This window comes from Harpia harpyja, chromosome 1 (genome assembly GCF_026419915.1).
Source record: "Harpia harpyja isolate bHarHar1 chromosome 1, bHarHar1 primary haplotype, whole genome shotgun sequence".
NCBI lineage: Eukaryota > Metazoa > Chordata > Aves > Accipitriformes > Accipitridae > Harpia > Harpia harpyja.
In genome coordinates this window covers 43643444-43656058 of record NC_068940.1, presented here as the reverse complement: position 1 = coordinate 43656058, position 12615 = coordinate 43643444, and the positions used below count along the sequence as shown (strand labels likewise).

Here is a 12615-nt window from a genome sequence, read left to right as displayed (position 1 = left end):
CAGGGAAAAGAAAAATCTTACCAATTTAACAGCATCACCTTCTAAAACCATGCAGTTAACCCTGAGACCTGCATTAAAACCACCCTATGATTTTCCCCTCCGGTGCCCCCCCATACACATAGGTAGTAGGGCCTAACAAATCTCCACTGTCAAATCCATCTCTGAGCCACACCATCTCAACTAAAAGTTGATCATGTACCTAGGATGAAGAGGTTCCTATCGCTGTAAAGAAACCCAAACCAGGCGGGCAAACAGCGCTGTGCCGTGCCAAAGCAGGAGCCCTGTGCTCTGCGGAGCATGATATGCTGTGTCCATGTGCTGGTTTTGGCTGGGGTCGGGTTCATTTTCTTCATGATAGCTAGTACGGGGCTATGGTTTGGATTTGTGCTGGAAACAGTGTTGATAACAGAGGAATGTTTCGGTTACTGCCGAGCTGTGCTTACACAGAGTCAAGGCCTTTTGTGCCCCTCACCCCACCCCACCCCACCAGTGAGGAGGCTCGGGGGGCACAAGAAGTTGGGAGGGGACACAGCCGGGACAGCTGACCCCAACTGACCCAAGGGATCAGGCATTCCAGACCACAAGACATCATGCTCAGCATATAAAGCTGGGGGAAGAAGAAGGAAGGGGGGACGTTCGGAGTGATGGTGTTTGTCTTCCCAAGTAACTGTTAGGCATGATGGAGCCCTGCTTTCCTGGAGATGGCTGAACACCTGCCTGCCCATGGGAAGTGGTGAATGAATTCCTTGTTTTGCTTTGCTTGTGTGCACGGCTTTCACTTTCCCTATTAAACTGTCTTTATCTCAACCCACAAGTTTTCTCACTTTACTCTTCCGATTCTCTCCCCCATCCCACTGGAGGGAGGGAGTGAGCGGCTGTGTGGGGCTGAGCTGCTGGCTGGGGTTAAACCACGACAGTCCAGCCCCCAATGCCCTTTCTCTCCAGCCCAACAGACTCAAATGCAGGCATTACCATACCTGTATTTTACAAAACAGTTAAAACAGAGTGTATTTCTAAAGGGACACTGGGCCACCATCTCTATGCTCTATGATACGATCAGGGAATCAGTCTTCTAATCACCTTTAAAAATAGCTGTATGGAAATGCACCCAACACCCTGCATGGCTCCTAGTGTCCCACAGGAAAAACCACATCAATCTTTCTGTCCTTCCTTCTCATTAAATATATTCTCAGCTACTCTGTTTGCAGCCTTTCAGAACCTGAACAAGTACCAGAGGCATCTAAAGAAATAAAATTTATCTTGTGCAGTCCAACCACTGCTCACTTCACCATACCCTGAGCAATGCCTGCAGCCCAGCGCCCAGCTGGAGGTGGACACTGCTCCAAAATAACTCATTCATTTATTGACCCTCCAGAATTCCCTCCAATTTTCCCACTCACCTGCCAGGCTACACCCTAAAACCTACTTCAAGCCCCTTTCTCTAGGCTGTGGGGTGCTCAGACACCTCTAAAGTAACCGACACCTCCCAGTTTACGCTGCTGCTGGTTCATCAGCCAACGTAAGCAAGTGAGTAAACTCAATGTGATGGGGTTTGTACAGCCTGTGTTCACACCTGAGAGCCAGAACACTCAAGGGTAACAGTTTTAGAGAAGATAGGATCGACAGCAGTCAGCAAGCCCCTCTTCAAGGGAAATCTACTATTACTTTGCCACATTTGGCAAAATACGGCAGTATACAAGTAATACAGAACACACGTAAATAACCTGGTGATAGTGTCAGCAGCCATTCTGCGCTGATGGGTATCTGCTCAGTGGCAAGGGAAATTCTGCTCCTATGTGGCTTCCCGTTTTTCCTACTTGCTTGATATTGAGTAACCAGCAAGTTAGGAGGATATGCATTAACTCTAATTATGTTCTTACTTTCTTAAGTTTTTTACAGCACAGGAGAACAGCCAATGAAGAAAAATGATAGCTTTTTACCTATTTTATTTAGAGGAAAGTTTAAGATGTTTAAACAAAATAATTTTAAAGTTTATTTTAAACAAAATGATTATGTAGTGTTGCAACAGAGCTCATACCCAAGACTTATGCAGTAGGTCACTGAGTTTGACTGACCTCAGCCAGCACTTCTAACCCAGCAAGCCAAATCCACAGAATGCTGTAGAAGAACGCGAGATTTTGACACGAGAGGAAACATTTTAGATGTTTACCATAAGTAATATTTTCAGAGGAGCACGGACTATTTTTACCAGTCCAATGGGAGGAGAGCTTATTTCCAGCACAACACAGCTGATTCCTTGTTTAAACAATTTGCAGCCAGGCCACGAAATATACCCTGGATGAAGCTTCTGTAGGTAAAATAGTCAACAAGCCACCTGCAGCTGGGAAATGCCCCATTTTGGGAAATACTGCATCTCTCAGTGGAGCATACAGCCAAATTTTCAAGACCTTCTAGAAACACTGGAATCCAGGCAAGCTGATTTCAACAGAGGCTCAAACAGTATCCATCAAGGCCATGATTAGAAATTAAACTTCTAATCAGATTTTCGGTGGACATTTCAACTTCATGCCTCAGAAGCCTTGACAGGTGATGGCCAGATGTCACCTGCTGGACTGTCATCTCGTTCTATACACCAAACATCTCTTAGAAGATGGTCAGTGGCAACAGGAATGCAAAACATGCTTCACTATCAGGTACCCAGGTGTGAGAAAGTAACCAGGAAGGCCATCAATTTCCTTGAGGGATTCCCCTGAACAAGGGAGGTGACATCTGCAAAAATTATGGGCTTTGAATTTACAGAGAACTGCCAGGGCTCGCAATTTCATATCTCACCACATTTCGACATTTACAACAAGCGATGTGCAGAAACGTAAACAGAGAACTGAAACCCTGCTCCAACCACACATAACAGCTCTGACGCAGGGCTGAGCACAGGAGGAAAATGCAAGCTCATTGTGTTGGTGAGAGTCAAGAGATCTTGTCAAAGCACTGGCAATCAATACTACAGCTTGGGGCACAGAAAGCCCACCAGGCACAACAAATGCAACTACCCATAGGAAAAACGCCATGCTTGGAACAAGAACCCACTTCCACGTCTTCTGGCAAAGCCTGATCACTTTGTCCCTTGTAAACACTACTACTCAGAGCAAATCTCATCCACATCAAGCCTGAGTCCTTGTCCACTTCTGCTCCATTCACACCAGGGTGCCAGGGGAGAACACACAAGGCATTCACACAGCTAAAATAAAATAATCAGGTTTTCTAGTCCAATGAGCAAACTGAAGGCTCTAATCTTCCATGTCCTGAATCCGTACAGGGGCTCACCATCCTCTCTGTCCATGAACTCCATTTATCCACCCCAAGTTTCAACTCTTCTGCCAATATCCACAATATGGCATCATTGCATAACTGTGGTGCCCCTCCCAACAGTAACCAAACTACTCTTAAAACGTATCAAGGTGCCTGTAATATCTGCCAGCGTTACAAGTTTCACAGACGTGAGAAAATCTGGGACCTACTGTCTGTGCACGCATGCCCCTCGCTACTCCCCCGGGCAGTTATTGTGCAACCACACACCCAGAATCATGCAGAAAGGCGGCTTTGGACAGGGTATAAGCCAACATTTTAAGATAGAGGTGTAAGAAGCAATTAGTGAAAAATTATTAAATCTCTTATGCTGAATCAACAGAGCCAGATCTTTGTCAAAGCAATGAGCAGCATGAGGAAAAAATACTAAATAAGAACATAAAAGCCACCACAGGTCTCACTTACACAGCAGTATTGCCTTTCAGCACTGGGATGTTCACAGCAGCTTAGCCAAGAGCCCTTTAGACTGAAACAAAATACCATGCTGGGTCAGAACCAGCGTTCGGTGTTTTGTCTCCAGGAGCAGCAGCAGGAGATGCTGTTTATGGAGGCCACACGAGCCTGGCCGCCATCAGCAGTTCAGTTGCAACATTGATCCTCGAGCGACCTGCTGCTGGTCCTGAAAATTGACCATTAAAAGCAAAGAAGCAAAGGGTAAGGCCAAACCAGCTCCATAGAAAGACCTTTTTTCCATTCATGGTTAAATTACTTTCTTGAACAACCTTTGTGGGAAACCTCATGAAGGCGGTCTGAAAACAGCTGGATCTGTGTGCTCAGTGCCACCCGCCTTGCACTCCAGCAGGTCTGCCCCCAGGACTTCACTTCACAGCAGCTCCATCACCTTTCCCAGCAGACTGCACTGGTCCATGCACACAGTGACTCAATTCCACTGTACCACTAGGGATGCAAGTCAGATTTATTGGTTTCCAGGACCCCTTCTATTGCCCTCTCTAGAGAGACAGAGGCTGGCAACCTTCCAGTCCTTGGTACAGCAGCCCTTTGCAATAATACAGCATACCCTGGCCAGCAGCTCCGCAATTTCACATTCAAGTTCCTGCAGTCCTCTGGGGTGCATGCCATCTAATCCTGGGCACTTACTGACATCCAACTTGTTTATCTGGTCAAATACTTCCTCGATATTCCTTGTATTTATATAGACAGATGCTGTATCCCTGCCAGCAGCAGCTACAACAAGTTTCAGAGCAAAAGGCTGGGAGCAAACAGCTCCAACACAACTCAAATGAAAGCTGCTCCCCTGATTCGAGGCTGCTGCTGCTGTGTGTTCCCAAGCAAGAAAGCTTACACGACCCCTTTCCTCACTGCTCAGCCACGGAGCAACCACACAAGTGCTGCCCGAGTGCCTTCTTTCTTTACAGACTTGATTTAATAGAGGAGAAAAGTCCCATTCTGCCTACAGGAGCAGGATTACGGGTTATTTGAGCTCAGTAAAAGCTACTTCCAGTGAAAATCTTCAATAATGCTGAACACCCTCCCACGGAGGCACAAGTTCAGGGGTGCTTCTTAATGGGCAAAACCACATGAGACCACAGGCTCTGCGTAGTCAAGTGGTCACCAACCTTTAATACTTGTCTCCTTCCCTCACTGCACTGCAGACCAGAACAGCATGAGGCTAAGAGCACTTCCTGGCTCCCCGCTCCTGCCCTGCCCTGCATCCTATGACAGAAAAGGCTCTGCAGAGCAGGAATGGGACTTGAGATCTCCAAAACATCAAACCAACCATCCTTCCTGGCATCTCCCTGCTAACCAGCATGTGTACCTGACAGGGATGAGTCAAGCTCTGCTTTCCAGCCAGCCCTCAGAAAGGAAAAACAATTTCAAGTGACTCGGTGCCTGCCAGCTGTCTGAGTATCATGGCACTCAAAAACCCTGACTCACAGCATCCAGGAAAGCACACCCCCCACAATGGAAGCCCACAGGACAGTACCTGCCTAAGGAAGGTAGGTATTTTGCTGCTTTCACATATTTAGTTCATTCCTTTGGCACAATCACTCACCTGGTAACTATCTTGGAGATTTCCACTAGTAATAAAGAGGATATAGGATGCAGCACACAAGTACAAGCCATTAACAGAAACACTTGGGACAGAAGAACCTCGAGATATGACAGGAGAAAGCTGGCAGATGCTGGGTCTCAGCACACACATATATAGCCTTTGGAAACAAGCTTAAGACCATGATCCCTGTGTTTTCCAGCCCCTCAGGCCAAACCAAGAATCTCCAAGCCCTTAAGCAGGCATCACCACTGCTCTGGGGCAGCACCACCTTTGTATCTCATCTGCAGCCAAAGCCACAGTAGGACAATCAGAGTGATCATACGAAATCGGTTAATTTTGAGTCCAGCACGGCCTTGCTCTAAACAGCCCACAGCTGAAGATGGAGACTCAATCCATCAATGGAGAAAAGCCAGGGAGCTACACCTGAGGACAAGCTATGAGTCCCTCCTGTCCCAGTCTGCACTTACATACGAGCATCCGAACACAGCAGCTGTTTGCACTACTACCACAGCACTAACTATACTGGTTGGTGACTGTCCCAGAACTGGGAGAGGAAGAATTCCACCAAAGAAGTCAGGAAAGCACATGACCTGGGTGTGTCTGAGCTACAACAGCTACTCCTTTTACTCCTTGTTCTAATACTAGGTTTCTATTGATGCTCCCACCATTCCCAGTCTTGCACTACCCACGCAGCTCAGAGTCAGAGAGGGGCCCACAAAGCAGAGGTGTTCTCATTTGGAGGTGTGAGCAGCACTGCTCTAAAGCATTCAAGCAGATGCAGCCTGTTTTATAAACCCCCTCCCTGGCTGGAAGATTTCACAAAACCCACCAGAAGACAGTTACACTTTCTGTGATGGAAAGCTACAACTATCATTGCCCTTGAAGGAGGGTACAAGATCTCTGGCTTAATAAAATACAAGTACAGTCAATGTATTTTATTACCTACTTTAGGTGCACCTAATCTGCCCAATTTTCAGAAGCATTGTACTGCCCAGCAATGCTTCCAAAATAATTAGTATCTGCCAAGACCACCAATCTATCACTCCACTCTCAGCACACGCAATGGGGAGATGACATGGATGGCTGAGGATGCACCCCAGAAAGCCTCCCTGATTTTCAGGGCTGAGTGGGGCCACCCCTTTTCCCATGGACAATCCCTATCAGGGAAAGGAACTGTGCTGACCCTGGGTAGTGCTGCGAGCATAAACCAAACACATGGGAACTTTTCTATAATGCTTCTCACTGCTGTAGAGCTTACTCAGATTCCCCTATGGAAGTAATACCTCCACAGTAGGAATGGGGGAAGAGAAGCATTGGGTATGGCTATTTGGTAGCACCTGCAATATAGCTTTGACTGCTCTCAGCAGCCTGCAGGCACACACCTGCAAATGCGTACCAGTAAAAGCAACCTTCCCAGTGGTGAATTTTTGTTCTTTAAACAAACTGTATGATTTAGGGACATGATTTCACTACCAGAACAGTGTTGAAAGAGGGTGCATCACTGGAAGTATGACAAGTCATCCAGGAAGTTACCAAAGAAATGAAGAGTCAGTTTGGCACAGGACACTCAAAAGTCCTGAAGCCAGTGGGAGTGGCAGAGCCAAGCGCATTGTGTAGAAGCTGGCTACAGTTAACCACTTCTGAAAGTCTGGCTGTTAACAGCCAGCATCCTCAGTCACAGCATCTGTGCATATGACAGTAGTGGAAGACTGATACCTGCAAAGGTATCTAAAGAGAAAAACAAAACACAGTGCTGGTCTGGATTATGGAGACCAAGCGCTTCATTCTCAGCAGTTTAAGGCAAGATTATTTCTGCAAAAAGAAGAGTTCCAGACCTTTACAGCAGAAATGCAACTGAAACACAGCTTCATCTGGCTTCAGTTTTGACTCTGGGATGGCACATCCCAGAATGAAGCACTCCATGGTGAGGAACAGCCACCAGATCAAGGTGCAGCAGCAGCTCACAGGGGCCCCAGGAACCAGCAGCTATAGTCTTGTCCCATTAGGCCCCAGCAGCACATTTAGACCAAACCAGGGTCTGACAATCTGTATCCTCTCTGGAAGGCTGCTGTCCAAAAACTATTTCCAGTTTCCTAATAAAAACCTCCAGAAGTGCTCTGGACCATTTTTTGTTGTTGTTTTGGGGGGTTGGTTTGTTTGTTTTTTAAACATGCTCTATAGTTGTTGGTTTTTTTCCTTTATTGGAAGAAATCTCACAGCTACAAGCCACTAAATCCTTTATTACATTTAAAAAAAATAACAACCAACCTTCTCCATTTTATCTTTGCATGTCATGTTTGTTCTAGGCCCAGGATGGGAACCATAGGCAGTTACTCCTTTGTTTAAACAAAGCTCCATTAAGCTCTGGCAGCCTTTTCTATCTTTGTTTCACCTCTCTAGATGTGTTATTTCATATACAAGCATAAGAAAGCAGAAAATTGATACGCTCTCCCAAAGATGACAGAAGCCAGCAGCGCCCTGCTAAGCCCATGCACCTAGGCTACAGGGAGGCTAAAAATAACATGCAAAGCACTACCTCCTGCCCCTGCCCCCTGATCCCACCAGGTACCACCAGTGCTGCAGCTGGGGTGACTGATTTGAGAAACAAAGGCAAGCACTTAGTGCTTCAGCTATGCATAGGTTACATAGAGAATAGGCTTCATCCAAGTATCTTCGCACCCCAGGGTCTAATTAGAGAGAGTTTTGTAATAGGTGATGTTCTTTTTGAATTCCCACCTGGTTACATTTTTACCTCCACAAGCTGCCCAGGCTGATGTTTATGAGAGATTATTAACAGGCACTTCAGCACAGAACTAAGGTTTTGTTTTGTTTGTCCATGTGATGCAGGTATGCCCACAGCATGGTGAAGGCCCACTGTGCTCCTGCTCTAATTAACACTACCCACCACAGACAAAGTCCTCAGCACGGCTTCAGGTCCCCTGCAAATGCCCTCAAGCATCCAAGCTAGTTTGCCCAGTGCATTTTGCCTGGCATGCAAAAGCCATCATAGGTATCTACATGCACAGTAACCAGTGTTATTGACTTCAGCCTTTCCATGCAATTATGAAAGAGATTTAACTTCTGAGAGCAGCACTTTATCAGAAACATTTCCTGGAGCTTCTGTTCCTTTTTAGGCCACATCAGCAATACCAGAGAAAGAGGAATCAAAAGTAGCAGAAACAGAAATACTTGTAACGTTCAAAAGCAGCAAGAGATATCATAGTGAAACAGGCAACAGGGTAAATGCAAGTGCTTCCTACCAACTCAGGATGGTCGTTTTGAACTACATAGTCCTAACAGCACCACGAGGATGATACCACAATAGTGAACATCACCTACGTACAAGTTCTGCAGCATGAAGCAATCCCATGTACTGCCCTTTGCGCTGAAAGAGCAATTCCATGTGGCTTGGGATTAGACGTTCTGAGTGGAGCCAATCTGGGCAGTCCTAGACTGCTGGTGGTGCAGGAACCTTCAGAGCAGCTTGACCATAACAGATCCAGATAAACCACCCACCCCTTCCAGTCCATGCAAAACTTGAGACAGCCACAGTCAGCAGCGCACAGCAGCTCTGAGTTTTGTCAGGACACATCTCTTCTCAGAGACACTCAGCAATGCCTTGAAACATCATTCACTTTTTCCCTAACTTCTCTTCTGTGAAAGCAAAGACCATGGTCTTGTATCTTTTCAAAGCTCTCACAGAGCTGACAGTCACCAATACCTTGGTACCTTTTCCCATCTAGCAGGCTACAGACTTTCTTAGAAGCAAGCAAGCAAGCGGCCAAGGTATTTAAAAAAAAAATTCAAGTTTTTCCCAGGAATCCTCTTTGGCTTTCAAAGGGTCTCATTTCTTTTTTGACCTTTCATGGAGTGTGACAAGTCTCAAGTGTTTTAGGAAAGCGGGCTCGTTCAATAGAGTGTTAAACACAAAATGTGAAAGGACAAGATGACAGCAATTACATTTTGTTATTGAAGAAAAGCATGTGTCCAGAGAGGCATGCACACACTCCTAGAAGAGTAATTTTACAAGTCTCAACCCTTAGCCCCACTTCCTCAACACCTCAGTGCCACAAGTTTGCAGGTCAGCACCACACACATCATGTTCAGTGTGCCTCTTCCATCCCTCCCACCACCATTCCCAGCTGACAGCTCCAGACACCCCAGTGCCAGGTTACTTGTGACAGAGCCACACTAGGAGAGTTTATCCCCAAATAGTCAGGGAAAACTGTCTACTAAGGAGGAAGAGAGACCTTATTTTTCAGCACTGTGAGCACCACGACTGACAGGCACCCACCATTTTAATATCCACTCCAAGTTTTGCTTAGCATCACAAATACCCCCACAAAGGCTGCCAGAATAACTAACAAGAAAAATCTTCAAAACCAAATTAAAGCTGTAGGCTGCTGCCTAGCTGTCACCCAAAGATTTATGTGCAAGAAGAACAATGCACCCACTTCCTCCATAAATCCCAGCACAGCTGCCAGCGCTGGCCTGCCAAATGGCTTCATTTGCTGGCACACCTTCACCTGAATGAGTTTACAAAGGAGTTTTCATTCAGGACCTGCAACCATTTCACATCTGAGTAAGTTAGAGAATGTATCTGACTAGCAAGAAAGTAAATACTTTCCATCATTTCACCTGTGTCTTATCAATATGATTATTTGCTAGGCAGTATGTGTAATTCTTTTACTGGAACAGTAGCTCTATGGATAGAAACTCTAGTATGAACCCAATTTTACAGTCACAGCCAGAACTACACTGGTATAAACATGTTCCTTTTTGTAGCAGGATAGCCCCTAGTCACCTTTATGCCAGGTGACTGGGGGGCAGCCTTCAGCTGCACAAAATCACTTAGAGCAGCACAGCTGTTCATCATTGGAGGATCTGGTATTTTTATTGCATTGACAGTAAGACTTCTCCAGCTGCTCCACTGAAGGGACTCACCATAACCCAAGTTACTGCATCCCTGACAAGTGGTACATTTAATTGTGCTTCTGCACTGCCACATACAGTCATACCAATGCAACATAAATGCACGCTAGTTCAAGGGAAACAGCAAAATACATGGGTGGGCAAGGCACTGTTCTCAGTCTGGGGACTCAGCTCTGGTGCAGCTGAGCTAGTTTAGCAGGGCAGCATTAATTCTGGATCTCGGACATCACCAGTGAAACCTATTTTGCATCAATATGAAAATTTCAAGTTTCACATGGCTTTTAACACTAGTAACTACTCTGGTGAAAAAAAACAAAATACAAACATAGTTCAGATAGGGCTGGAAGTTAACTTTTCTTCCCAAAGATAGCATAGAGAAGCCAGCCTTTTTGAAAGCATCAGTGTTACACGCATTCAAGTGCAAGGAATCAATATATAAGCTCAGGTTTTAGAAGAACCTTTCTGCCACAGGAGTGGAAACTTGCCAGACCCACAAAACACGAATACAGGAGATGTGGGTTTTAGTAGCTTTTTGCTGTTGGATGCTAGCTGTTCCTCATCCCATGGCTCTACCCACATCTACCTACTCCGCGAGAGAATTGTGGCACGTGCCTCATACTATCTAACTGCTCTTAGCTTTTAGCAGGTACAATTGCAAAGGCAGCACTGGGAATCAGGACCTCCCCACTGCTATGCTGGACTGCTTCAGTGCATCCTAGGACAGGCAGAGAAGCTTCACTGCAGAGCTCTTCTCAAACACACAGAAAGCAAACACCTGCTGTACCTCTGTAAAGATTAAAGCCTCTCAGGTTTTACCACATTTTAATTCACCTTGGTAAAAATCAGCACTGTTTGTACACTTTAGCATGCTATTTACACACTTTTGACACCATAATAAAACCAGAAATTTACCAGTAAAAAGCAATTTTGTCCCCAAGTTTCTTCTCAATGACATTTCTGTCCAGGAGGTTGTAGCAGATGTTGGTGGTCGCCCCTTTCATCCACTCGATGAAGATCTTCCCCTTCGTCACATCGAAGTTGTACTTCAGAAAGGGTCCCGCGTGCTGACTCTTCCAGTAAAACTCTTTAGCAATGTCACCCCAAAATTCTGCGAAGGCAACGGCCAGAGCTCATCACCCAGAAACAGGCAGGATAAGGAAGACAACACTTCAAGGGGCAAGCCCCCACCCTCCCGCACCCCGCGCGTGGGGGTCTCGCTGCGGCCCCAACGCCCCCGCAGCCCGGCACCCCCAGCCCCGCTCCCCCACACACACCCCGCGAGCAGCCCCCGCAGGAACCGGCGACGCCTTGCGGGAACCGCTCCCCCGCCGGCCGGCCTCCCGCGCCCCGCCGCGGCCCTCCCCCGGCCTGGGGGGAGCTCCCGCCGGCGGCGCTCACCGTGCGGCTCCTCCACGGAGCGCTGGTAGAGGCGCTCGTAGTGGGGCAGCGAGGGGACGTGCGCCGCCGGCAGCAGCTCGGGCCGCGGCCGGTACAGCCGGGCCTGCTCCTCCGGCAGCACCATGGCGAGGCACCGGCGGCTCTGGGCGGGCGAGCGGCCGCTGAGCCCGCTTCAAAGCGGCGCGGAGCCGAGGGCGGGGACGGCGGAGGCGGCGGCCCGCCCTCACGGCGGGCGCTGGGGGCGGGTGCGGCAGCGCCGCCCCGGAGCGCCAGAGGCGGCCGGCCCGCCCGCCGCGGCGGGGCCTGCGGGCCGCCCCGGGGCCGGAGCAGGCCCGGGTAGGCGGGGGCCCGCCAGCACCCGGCTGCGGGGCGGCGGGTGGTGTGTCCCTGTCAGCGGTGCGGTCCTGTCAGCCATGTCACCCTATCAGCCATGACATCCCCCCCGCCCCGTCAGCCATGTTTCCTCCCACCCGCCATGTGCCTCCTGTCAGCTGTGTCCCCTCTGTCACTGGTGTCTCCTCCTGCAGGCCGTGTCCCCTCTGTCACTGGTGTCTCCTCCCGCCAGCCATGCTGCCTCCATTAGTGGTGTCTCCCCCTGTCAGTGATGTCCGCCTGTCAGCCATGTCCTGCTGTCAGCCATGTCCCCTCCATCAGTGGTGTCCCCCTGTCAGCCCACGTCCCCCCATCATCAGCCAAGTTCCCCCATGCCACCAGTGTTCCCCCATTAACAGTGCTGCCCCATCAGCCATGTCTCCCTGGTCAGCGGTGTCCCCTGTAAGCCATGTCCCCTCAGGGCCTGTCCCTGCCACTTTGCCAGGCACAGGGGAACAGGCCAGGGCGCCATCGATGAGATACTCCTTCACCAGCCCTGAAACAAGCCCAGAGGCCATGGCCATGCCCGGTGCACAGCCCCCTGCAGAAAACGACCTTCGTTTCGATCCACG

The 12615-nt window shown here is 48.4% G+C and overlaps 1 protein-coding gene across 2 annotated transcripts in view; it reads right to left on the bottom strand.

The window, feature by feature from the left end:
* The window catches only part of ACSS2 (acyl-CoA synthetase short chain family member 2), a 34078-nt gene extending 22227 nt beyond the window's left edge, over positions 1-11851 (bottom strand). The window contains exons 1-2 of one of the 2 annotated variants that reach the window (XM_052789891.1): positions 11672-11851; positions 11186-11381 (exon numbers count right to left, since the gene is read on the bottom strand). In XM_052789891.1, coding sequence (XP_052645851.1) covers positions 11186-11381; positions 11672-11795 — 320 coding nt within the window. In that variant the 5' untranslated portion in view covers positions 11796-11851. The remainder of the gene's footprint in view (positions 1-11185; positions 11382-11671) is intronic. The other variant, XM_052789899.1, reaches the window with a different exon arrangement.
* Between the last annotated feature and the right edge of the window lie 764 nt (positions 11852-12615).